This window comes from Betta splendens, chromosome 4 (genome assembly GCF_900634795.4).
Source record: "Betta splendens chromosome 4, fBetSpl5.4, whole genome shotgun sequence".
Taxonomy (NCBI): Eukaryota; Metazoa; Chordata; class Actinopteri; order Anabantiformes; family Osphronemidae; genus Betta; species Betta splendens.
Genome location: NC_040884.2, coordinates 24,293,552 through 24,305,684, shown reverse-complemented (window position 1 = coordinate 24,305,684; position 12,133 = coordinate 24,293,552). Strand labels below are relative to the sequence as shown.

The 12,133-nt window shown below is 45.7% G+C and overlaps 1 protein-coding gene across 1 annotated transcript; it reads left to right on the top strand.

Annotated features, from left to right (window-relative positions):
* The first annotated feature begins 5,041 nt into the window (after window positions 1–5,041).
* LOC114854571 (diencephalon/mesencephalon homeobox protein 1-B-like) lies at window positions 5,042–9,461 on the top strand. The gene is made up of 5 exons (XM_029149109.3): window positions 5,042–5,240; window positions 6,737–6,899; window positions 7,041–7,219; window positions 7,348–7,780; window positions 7,863–9,461. The coding sequence occupies exons 2-5, from the start codon at window positions 6,746–6,748 to the stop codon at window positions 8,279–8,281; spliced, it is 1,185 nt and encodes a 394-aa protein (XP_029004942.1). The 5' UTR covers window positions 5,042–5,240; window positions 6,737–6,745; the 3' UTR covers window positions 8,282–9,461.
* The last annotated feature ends 2,672 nt before the right edge of the window (window positions 9,462–12,133 follow it).

The window sequence follows — 12,133 nt, the reverse complement described above, 5'->3', positions numbered from 1 at the left end:
TTCTGTTCGTACCTGAGAGGGCAGGAGGGACTCAGGAAGCCCCCCGGCCGTCGTGGTTTATGTACATAGAGCCAGAACAAACGGGCTTGTTCTCAATCTCGGCTCGGCTCTCTGACCACCGGGCTCCAAATGGTCCTCTTGTGAAGCATTTGGGCTGTGGCAGAAAATGGAAACTCTAACTCACACAGTCATTTGCGGATGCGACACTTGGGAATTGAAGCGAGTTGTCACCGAGCACAGATAGAAATTGGAATTGGCAGCAGACAAGAAATGGGGTCAGGGGATTTGTGCGTGGCACACACACACACGCGCACACGTGCACACACACACACACACACACACACACACACACACACACGCTATGTAAGTTTTACAGGTTCTCTAATTTACGGGGGGTCTGTTCACACAATGGTGCAGCAGGTGAACTGTAGCTTAGAGTCACAGAAGCAAACTCATGTAGTATAAAAAGCCTAATTTGTAGCTTTCATTCTGGGTCTTTTGAAGAATTCATACTAATAAATTTAAGTACAGTAAATCCTCACTGACTTGTGTAAATGTGCTGCGGACAAAGGTCGAGGCCTCCCAGCCTCCACGGTGGCGCACGTATTCAAAGCCATGTGTGAGGCGGGAAGAAGAAATTCCCATACTCCCATTTCCCAGTCTGAGAAAAGAGCAAATAATAGGCTCAAGATCACACAGTTGTCGCTTGTTTACATCATCCAAGTACACCGAGAACCGTTCCTTGGAGTGTCCAAACAGACAGGTGCCCCCTGCCAAGTCCTAATAGTTAAGGTTTCTGAATTTAATCTCACTAATTTCGACACATCCCTCTAAGGATCTTAAAGCTTAACTTCTGAAAGGAAAAAAAGAGCCAGTACGTCCTTTTTTGGAATCCTGGTGTCCGTTTTTTGTCAATCCTTTAGTGAAAGCCTGTCAAAAGTGGTTAGCTTCTCCAGTGAAACTACTTCTTTGCATCTTAGCTCCCGGTCTTGCCCTGTGTCTGCACAATTTCTTTCTATCCTCTTGTTTCTCTCCTTTTGTTTAGATAAAGCGAGGGATTAGGAAAGATTTGCCCCCATAAAGTAGTGGTTTGATGGGCTTTTATCCCACCATGTTGCTAAAGCTGTGTAGCCCTTGGATTAGGCCCTGACAATAGCAACCCTTGTGCTGGGCCGCAGCCTGAGGGGCACAACTAAAGACCGGCTCTGAGAAAGAGGGAGGAAACAAACCTGCCAACCTCGATATGTCAAGTCTGCCAGAGGAATGGTTCAGAGGAGCATTAGTGGCTCAGTGTTTACAGCATCATACAGGCGTAAACAGCTGGTGGACAGTGGACAATTACTGTCCAATAATCACACGCCATCTTTTTTTACTGGTATCTGCATCATTTAGCGTTGCTCTCAGTGTTGTCTTAGTGCATCTGAAATTTCGAATGAAGCGATTGTCAGGTGAACAGAAACACAGAACCAACATGTTGGTTCTGATCACTGCATGTGATCTTTTCTGTACAGAGGTTGCACTTGTGAAACAGTTTCTTTGCTATTTACCAAGATAATAACGTTTATATGGTTTTACTATTCTGGACGTGATCAGCGTGTACCTGTTCCCTAAATGACAGCTCATGAAGATGAAGCAAGCCTCTGTCCTGCTTTGAGTAAATCATAATTTAAAAATGATTTATATTAACTGAATGTTTATAAAGATATAATATAAAATCTTCTGTCCATTGGTTTTAGACTTATTTGTTCGCTGGGGTCTATTCCAGCTGTGACTGGGGCCCAGGACTGGTCTCCAGTCTGTCACAGAGACAGACACTCACACCCATGGCCACTGAGGTGAAAGGCTTTTACTCTGATGTATCTAACGCATGTGAAGTCAGGTGAACACGCAGCCAGAGGACTGCTAATGGCAAGTTGCTTTGTTACTCCAGTCACACGTGTCCCTTGGAAGCAGTCAATTCTAAGCCATACATCAAAATGATTAATTTAAGCCAAACGAGCACAAGCTAACCTTGACTAAGCGCATGTGCAAACTAGACCAGCTGGATTGAAACCTAATATATTCATGAAGTTAAAGAAAACCTAATGACAGAAGTTAATGGGCTCTGAAGGCTGAAGGCATCAACTTTTTCCTCAATTTGATGTAAAATGCCATTTGGAATATATAGGGAGCCATTTGAGGGGTAAAATTACAAACGCTCATGCGTTGTAAACCTGATTAAAAACTAAACATGATTTATAAATCGCTGCAGCTTCCCTGGCTGAGCTTTGATTCAGGCAGCCAAAGTCCTGATGCAGGGATAAAGTTTGGATATTCAGAAAGCAGGCGGGAGGATGATTGAGAGAAAATACCATAACTCAGATCTGAGGAGAGGCTTTGACACGATAAAGCTTGAATGCAGCCAGGATGCAGAGAACAATGAGTGCACCAGCAAAATCCACGGAAATCTGAGATGAATTTGGGGTTTAGAAAGTTAGCGTGGAGCGAGCAGCGCTAAGGTGATCAGCGTGAGAGGCAGACTGTGAGCATCCAAACCCCGGGACCAGGAAGCTGGAGTCTGCATCCACCAAACTCTTCCCACTTATGGGCCTCAAAACCGCCAACGCCACCTCTGAATGAAACACACACAGTTACTGCTTGTGATGTGTAAAATTAAAAGAAGCCTCAGAATTAGACTGTTACTCAATCAGCTGATGAACAGAGCAACATTTTACATGTTTGCATGTAATGCTTATTCTGAGAGAGCCTGATAATAAACATTTATTAACCAAACAGCATACAACTGCTGCAGCGTCTGCAGTGTCGGTATTCCCTGATTTTCACTTGCAACATAAAGTTTACTGCTGATCTTTTCTTAGCATTTTCCATCCATGAGAGGGAAAATGGTATGAATGAATAATGAAGGAAATAATGGCGAGGGAAGAGAAATTACAGCACTCAGCTAAAGTAAAAGTTGCAGTCAGTTAAATAAATACTTATTCAGAAATTAAATAGCACATTTCCCCTTTGTGGTTTGACTGCAGGACTGAAAGCTTTTACAACATATTTAAACGACTTTGTCGCTATGAATAAATTTCAGAAAAACACAACTGTATATATTATTCTAATCGGTATATAAAAATATTGTATAGCACAACAGTATGAAACTTTTAAAATGTGTATTATACAGGTGTTGAAAGTAACCTAGGTGAAGCAGCTGTGCGACCAGGAGTCAGGGTGGGTTTCGGGTCCTCCCAGTCTCCGCTGCTGCTCCTCCGGCCTAATATCAGTCTAATAGCGGCCCTCTTGACACTTGCATCAAAGCCTGAGCCACGCTGGACATTAGCCCGCATTAAGGACCGCACAAAAGCTGATTCGAGGAAGAGCAGCCCAGAGGAATTCCTTCTCACTTTAATTGCTTTAGAAACGGTTTCCACAAAGAGACACTGGCCAGATTTACCTCCAGTTTAAGTTCTTATTTCCATCGGTTCACAAGTTAATCCGATTTTTTTTCCTCCTTCTCTGGACCCAAATGTTACAGCACACCGCACTTACACCGAGAACGAAACAAGTTCGGAATTAAAAAATTATCATTAGAAATTTAAATTTCTATGAAATATTTACGATTAGTTTAAATTAAATTTATACCATTAAAAACGTCATTTTCGACGAGACTCGGATAAACAACCTGTTGCTTAAACTCCGGACCCGCTTGTTTCATTTAGTTGCTTTCGCAGCATTTAGGAGAAATAATCGTCGGAGCTTAAATTAAAACTGAAAGGGAGCGAGGACAATAACCTACTTGTAAACTTAAACTGTGGCGGCACATTTTCTTCTCACACAGGCTGTTGTCAGGAGTCTGGAGTTCTGCAAATGAATGTGGCCAAAGATCAAATTGAGTTTAGGATTTTAACCCCCCTCCACCCCACCTTCCTCTTTCTCTCTCATTCGCTCGGTGAAATTCAACAAAATATGCAAGCTTTACATTAAAAGGCTACTCTTTGCTGCCCTTAATTCCAGCCTAAACGGGTTTTCTTCGGGAGAATAAATCTTTTCTAAAAACCTTGAAGAAGAGAGGGGCATTATTGTTTTAATCCTCTTACGAGCAGTCATTTTAAGACATTTTTGGAGGGTGAAATGGCGTCTTGTCTACCCAATCCTAACCTAAATCCCTGGGGGCCGGGGAGCTGCTGGAGGCTGTGCAGCCCAGCCTGCATCTCTCCATCTCAGCTGCATTCCCACCAAACGTACAGCCACACCGAGGCAGAAGGAAAATAAAATTAAAGCACGGAATTAACCTGAAAGGCTCCGCGCTGGGGCGCGTAGAAAGGGCCATTCTTAACATTTGCATATCATTTAATTAGGACTGTGCGCAGACATGTTTGGCTGAATCCAAGCATTTAGTTTTCTTTAAAAACCTCATACTTTTTTAAAGATATGTCAAAGAGAAGATGTACTTTTACGACGCAATTCCTTAATTTCTTAATACATATATTGCACATTTAACGTTGTAAATCTCTAAAATAAACTTTAAAATCTTTAATGTTTACATTGCATTCATATTTTCATTTTATTTTCCTAGTAAGTGAATCATGATTTCGAGCTAGGTGTCAATTTTAAATGTAGAAAACGGTATATTCAAAATATCAAATAAAGCCAAAAACACATATTTTAACCTTTTTATTTGAAACGTGTCTCGTTATTCTGAGAGTTATTCAAATATGTTTTAAATTGCTGTATGAAGATGGAAAATGTCCTGCAGGAACGCACGTCCCCAATGAAACCAAAAATAAGTCAGGAAGTTCAATAACAGCTCATTGGAATAAGATCCACTCGCATACAAAATATTAATAAAAATACACAAACGCATTTCTTCAACGGCGACAGAATTATTGAGCAGCTCGGACGCAGAAATGATCCTTGAGACGGGAGACGCTTGGAGGACGAGGAGGGGGGGGGATGGGGGGGGGGGGGGCTGCGGAGCGACGTGATTGGCGCAGAGAAGCAGCGTCTGCGCGTCTCGGGGACCCCACCCGCAGCGCTTTAAAGGCCGGGACATGGCAGCTCAGCATCCTCCCGCATCCACCGAGAGCAGACGCCGGAGCCCGGAGAGCACCGATCGGGATGTTCCGAGGATATACTCAGTGATAAAACTCCAAACGATGAGCTACCGAGGGCGGATTTCAGAGAAGGAGCTTTGAAAGGAAAATATTCGGCTTGTGGTGGAAATATTTCATTTCTGATACGAGGAGAGGAGACAGGTAAGAAGTTTACAATTAGTTTTACTTTGCCAAATGCGCGACACGTTGGATAAAGTTAGTTCCCAAAGTCTCCAGCGTCTTTTCTGAACTTAACTAATTAAAGTTTCTAACTGTCAATTTCAGCAGTGATGTTTCAATACAGGCTGAGGCTTTAAGGAAGATTTGTGTCTCACCGTTCAACATTACAATTTGTTTAACTAACTATAGGCCAATTAGCTACGCTATTTCCCACCTCGTTTCTTTGACGCCATGCTCACAGAGCTGCGGCCCCAAGGCAGCGTTCAGTAAATGCCGTTTAATTCATAAATCCACGGCAATCAGCATAATCAGGGCCCGGGGCCACGTCACATTGTCCCGACAAAAAAGCATTATGTTCAGTTTTTAAGCTGCAGATTTAAAACATTCTAAACGATTACATGAATCCAGCCAGAGGCTGATTTAGTAAAATAATGCAAGTACACAGTGGCATGAAAATAAAGGTTATAGCGTCAGTCACACGTTTAAATCAGACACACACACACACACACAGTAACACACACCTTTCACATGTCAGGCTTGATGATAAATTAATAGCTTCGTCGTTGAAACCTATTTGCACCGACATTAGACAGCAGCCCAACTGGGGATTCTGCATATTTCTCAGAAGGACCTGCCACACGTCTCCGTCAGCCTCCAGGCGTCTGAAACTGGCCTGAGACCCGCCACAGATTGAAATAAACGGCCCCTACTCGGGTCAAACTCTCTGGGAGCGGAGTAAATGTTTTCTCGCACCTTCTGTTAGAACAGCCTGCAGAGATGTAACCTCCACAGCGAGGGAACGAAACAAAACGCTCCAAATGAAAAACATTTTTATTTTGATAGTTAAAACTAAATAATTTTTGATTTATTTGTCATATCTTGTTTTTTGCTGACAAAAAAAAAATCTACATTTTTATCACATGCCATGTAGGCCATTAATCTTATTATAGGAAAAATCAGTATTGTTATAATTATTGCAATAATAATAATAATAATAATAATAATAATAATAATAATAATAAAAGTAATTACCACAAATCGGCGATTGTAAACTGATTTACACAACTTATGATGAGATGGTCAAAATAACAAAAAGCATGATGCGATGATTTAGCTTTTGTAGCAGATTATTCTATCTGAATAAAAAGAAATGAAGGACTAAAATTGGACCTAAATGAAACTCTTAATTGCGTTTTTCACCATTTGTTTGCTCTTTCCACTCTTCATTTTAAAAGTAAACGTTTCTGTAACACAAGTTTCTCAAAATCTCATTTAGTCTGCCACATTTCCCCAGAGCTTTGAATAAATTATTTAAAAAAAGAAAATGCTAGACGAATGTAATTTTTATGTTTTATTTAGTTCTATAACTCATGAGTAAACCATCGTTAATGTACCTGCTGCTGTTAGATTTTTCTTAAATGAACAGTTGGTTTGGTTTGAGGCCTGTCGCTCACAGCAGGTTGCTCGTTGCTCCGCAGACTTCGGCCATGCAGCACTACGGGGTGAACGGCTACTCTCTCCACGCCATGAACTCACTCAGCGCCATGTACAACCTCCACCAGCAGGCGGCGCAACAGGCCCAGCATGCACCCGACTACAGGCCGTCGGTGCATGCGCTCACTCTAGCGGAGAGACTGGCTGGTAAGAATGAGTTATTCATTTTCCTCTCAGCAGCCTGGCGCTTTCACATCATGTTCTTAATCGAATGATCACCAGCCTTCTGATCTGTACCTCAATTAAACTGGTCGCGTTTCTTCTTTCTCAACGGCTGCACATTTCAAGACATTATCCTTGAGGCCCGTTATGGCTCCCAGCACCGAAAGCAGCGGCGCAGTCGAACGGCCTTCACTGCGCAGCAGCTGGAAGCCCTGGAGAAAACCTTCCAAAAGACCCACTACCCTGACGTGGTGATGCGGGAACGCTTGGCCATGTGCACCAACCTGCCTGAGGCCCGTGTGCAGGTAAACACCTTAAACCTGCGTCTGTTGGACTGTCCAGTCCTCATTTACACATCTTACAAGTCATGGTGGCAAATTATAAGCAAGGATCTCTTAAAATGGTTCTGATTCGCTGATGTTTATCTGAGCAGGTCTGGTTCAAGAACCGCAGGGCTAAGTTCCGCAAGAAGCAGCGGAGCTTGCAGAAGGAGCAGCTCCAGAAGCAGAAGGAGGCCTCCGGAGCAGCCGAGGGCTCCACGGACGAGTCCAAGACCGAGCTCCCCAGCGCCACGCTGGTCCCAGAGGCCCGCACCCCTCCTCCTCCCTCCTCCTCTTCCTCCTGTCACTCAGAGAACGAGAGGCTGGCGGCGGCGCGGCCGCAGCCGGGGGAGATGAGCGTGGAAGTAAACGTGACCTCCCCGGAGCCGTCGGACAGCGAGTCCGCAGCCGAAGACAACGCAGACCGAGAGGAGGACGAGATGAGGGGGGAGACGAGGGTGACGCTGCGGGAGGAGACGCAGGCGGAGGTGGGAGCGCAGCCGGGGAGAAGCTCCCCCTCCTGCAAACGACTGAGCCCCACAGCAGGTAAAAACAAGTTTGTTTAGAATGTCAGTAGAGACAAAGTCACAGAATGGAATGGACTAACGTTCTCCCCTCCTCCAATCAGAACCCCCGCTGAGCTCTCCCACCCTACCGTCCTCCAGCAGCGTGAGCGGCGGTCTGGCGCAGAGCAACTCCTACGCCTCGTCCCCCCTCAGCCTCTTCCGGCTGCAGGAGCAGTTTCGGCAGCACATGGCCGCCACCAACAACCTGGTGCACTACCCGTCGTTCGACATGAGTGCGCCGTCCTCGCTGCCCTACCTGGGCATGAACGTCAACATGCCGTCGCCGCTGGGCTCGCTGCCCTGCCAGTCCTACTACCAGACCCTGTCGCAGGCCCAGCAGGTGTGGAACAGCCCGCTGCTGCAGGCGGCGCCGGGCGGCCTCCCCGGGACCCTCAACAGCAAGACCACCAGCATCGAGAACCTGCGTCTGAGGGCCAAGCAGCACGCCGCCTCCCTGGGACTGGACGCGCTCCCCAACTGAGGCACGGCTGGTCAGAGTTCAGCCTCTGCTGGCATCTGGGCCCCGCACAGAAGGATGACTTCAGGGGCCTCTTCCATTTCCCCTTTGACCTCTCACTATTGTTAAATGGTGTATCGTCCGAAGCTCATTAGAAAGACCACCTGTTAACTCGGAGCTATTTCAATCCATTGGCTGTGATGATTAGTCCCCAGTTTAAAGTTTGTCCAAATTTATAGCCGTTTGTAACAGTTTTTCAGTATTTTATGGCCTTTGACCTCATATCAGACACATCTAATCTAAAAAAAACAGAGAAGGACAAACAGTGCAAGCAACATGTTTGAGGCCCAATGAAGAACAGGCACTTTAGGGACCCTTCCTCACGTTGAGGCCCTGGCTGCTCCGCATACCTAATCTCCGTTACCTCCTTGTCATCCCCCAAAGAAGAACATACCACAGCTGAGAGGACAACAGAACAGGAAGCACATCACTAATGGATAAATCCAACATATCCCACCTGGACTGAGGATCCTGCCGGTGTGTGGCTCATCATCGGTCATCTAACACTGGCTGCTCAACCGTGACCCGAGGCTCCTCCGCGACGAACCACAGAGCTTTCCACGGCAGACGACAGATATTAGATATTCTATAATCCAACACCTGAATGTGAACTATGCATGCACGCACCCCTCTGAAGCATGGCTTACAGCCGCACAACGCAGATGACGGCAGATCAGATCTGATATCAGATGTAAAGCTCAGATCAGTCACAATAATCCCAGCGCTGACTGCGTTTATGTGGATGACGGATGACTCTTTGCTTAAAGTTACAGCCTGCAAGAATCCCTCCAGCATTGTAAATATCACTCAGTGTTCTCCTCCACCTGTCTAGTTAAAGAGTAACTACATGTCTCTTTGTGTGTGAAGGACTTGAAAGGAAAAATTCAATTTATTTCTCGGTCATTGGCTCTTAAAGGACCCACACAGACCAGCAGAAATAAATTCAGAGGAGGCACCGAGACAAAGAAATATGAGCTCAGCTGATGTTTATTTTTATTCACTAGACTGAAGTCTTCAGCAGAAAGATGCGCAGGCCAAAACCTCTATGTATTATATCACTGCAGAGTCAAGACATGTATTTCTCAGTTGTTTTAAATGTGAGTAATTTATCTGTTTAAAGGAATAAATCACACATATGAATGAATCCTGTTTCAGTGTCATTGGATCACAGTGCTTCTTCTTCCACTGAGTAAAGGGCAGGAAACCTGAAGAAACACACTTCTGTTCCCCAATGCATTAATTACAATACTGCACAAAGCAAAAAACAAAGGTTCAAAAGGCTTTTCCTTTAGATGGACAATGATCTAACCAGTCCACCGTACAGTGTGAACAGGAAACGCGGCTCTAACAGAGTATTCCACCATTTCCCATCGGAAATCTTTGGAAACATTAAATCATTTTTAACGTTTCTCAAGTGAGAGGAAGCAGGAACGCAGAGCATCGCGCGCCTTTGGCTCCTTAACGGCTGCCGAGTGGGACTGACAGAAAACCCAATCTTTATAAACAGTTTTGATTTGCACCCACATTACGTTGAGTCTTTTATAGAAAAAAAAGCTTTGGTTAATATGTTCCTCTGAAGACACCTTAAAGATCCGTAAATAATTTAGACGCGGGAGGTCTCCCGTCCTCGACAGCGAGGTTTACACACCACATAGGGGAGAACCTGCCACTTGTTCAGAACCACTAATCCTAAATGAAATGACTGAAGCACATGTGTCAGGCTGTAAAAAGTCCCCAATCCACCACCTACCCCTCACACGTACTCTCCCCCTCCCTCCCTCCCTCCCTCCTCCTCCCCCCACCCTGTCAGCCGAGGTTTGGCTGCACCGAAACAGAATGCTCTGCCATAAGAAGATTACCTTCGGTTGGGATATCGATGGATTAAGTAAGAATAGAATGAGATAAAATAGGAGTGAAAAGGGTCCCGGAGTCAGCAAAGTTCAGACACCTGTTTGTCCCTGCTCGTTCCCGCTTCCCAGTAAAGATTATATCACTTTCTAAGTGCAGCGGGAGCAGTGGGAGGTTCGGGAAGGTCAGAGTGAGGCAGAATCAGGCCTTAAAGTCACATTCCCCTGGTTACACCAGGTTCACTCTCTAAACGTGGTCACTCTGTGTGTGTGTGTGTGTGTGTGTGTGTGTGTGTGTGTGTGTGCGCGCGCGCGCGCTACTACAGATCACATGGGTGCAAATTAAACAGGAATAAAGCGTATGCGTGCGTGAGTGTGAGTGTGTCTATGGCTGCTAAGCTGCTGAAGGTTTCCAGGAGCTCTTTGATGTGTATCTGGGCAATGCACTATTAGAGGGATTTTCCTAGTTGACAGCTCAGAGAATGTGTGGAGGAATTGCGATGCCAGCGGGCTAAAAGAATGCTGGAAACAGGATTAGGATCATATTCTGGCAGCTCCTGTCACTTCATCAATGGGCTAAGGTTTCCTCAGTGACAGCCCTCCTTCTCTGCCCGGCTAAAACCTTTAGTGGGACCATAAAAGGGGTGAGAGAGGGGAAAAAACAATGATTGAATGGTGTGCTATGATTTTTGTGCCGGGCTGGCTCTGAGGGCTTTGTGTTGGGAGGTCTGAAGGGGATGGCGTTGATTTGGAGCGAGGGGAGGAGTAGGTCGTGGGGATGAGAAAAGGGGGGATTTTTTTTAGGCCGGTAGGCGTGACTGTGGTCTTTCTTGGAAGTTTTACATCCAAATCCCCAAGACAGAGCATGTGAAGGGGTTTTACTCTCATGCTGGTGGACGGGGACGGCGGAGTGAGGAGACGCGAGCGGCAGCAGGTGGGAGGACAAAATGCCACTTCCTGCAGCGGCAACAAGTGAGACCTACTGCACTGCAGGATGATGTAGGCTGGAGGGTCACATGCAGTTTATTGTGGGACATTTCATGCAGGACCCATTTTAAACAGACATTCACATGATGCACATCCAGTTTCCAGACTTGCTAGTTAAGCGTCACACCTTTAGAATCACAGACTTTCATTTTTCACTCTCTCTCCACTCTTCGGATCGCCCCCTTTCTACAGCTCACTCACTGTGTTCAGGTGAGTCATTTATGCCCTAAGCTGAATATTTGAGCGGATTCGCTAGTTCCTCTCCACTGCGCTTGTAGGGTGGTCTCTGGCACACAGTATGCATCGCAGCTGTCTCCACGCTGCCACCAAAACCCATTTCCCCCAGACCAGAACTCAACACTTTGCTCGCCCATGTGAAACAATACTTTCACAATACCACAGGAGTTTGATTGTTGGTGACAAGTTATATAATGCCAGGAATTACAGACTAGCATGCAAATGCTAAATCCTCCTCTCTTTCCCCTGAGAAGTGGATGAGACGGACTATATCTGCAGGCTTCACTCTGGCTCCCCAGCTTTGTGCTACTGAGGCGCTCTCCTTTCTCCCCCTGACTTGGGTGATAATCCTGACACGCACTGTCTGCATTTTTTACTGTACTTGTTTAAGCGCATTTGCAGAGCATTTATCTCTCCAATGTAAACCAATTTAGCTATAAGGGCCTTGGGCCAAGCAAGGCGCTGGAGGGAAGAAAAGAAAACTCCAACCCAGCAGATGTGCGGCGAAGGGAGGATGGGAGAGCTGGCGAGGACGCAGGGGTTGATGAACAACTGAATGCAGCAAAAAGGGAAAGCGGAACCGTACTCCAGGAAGAGAGCGTTCCCTGTGCGAAGGGTAAGCCTTTGAAACAACGTGGATCACTGAATTGTTGAGTCACACAATCTGAGCAAATCACAGGGAGCTGCCAGTTAATCCTGTCATAGCGAGATGCCTGGGCATAAATTGGGGATACCAGCCCCTTCT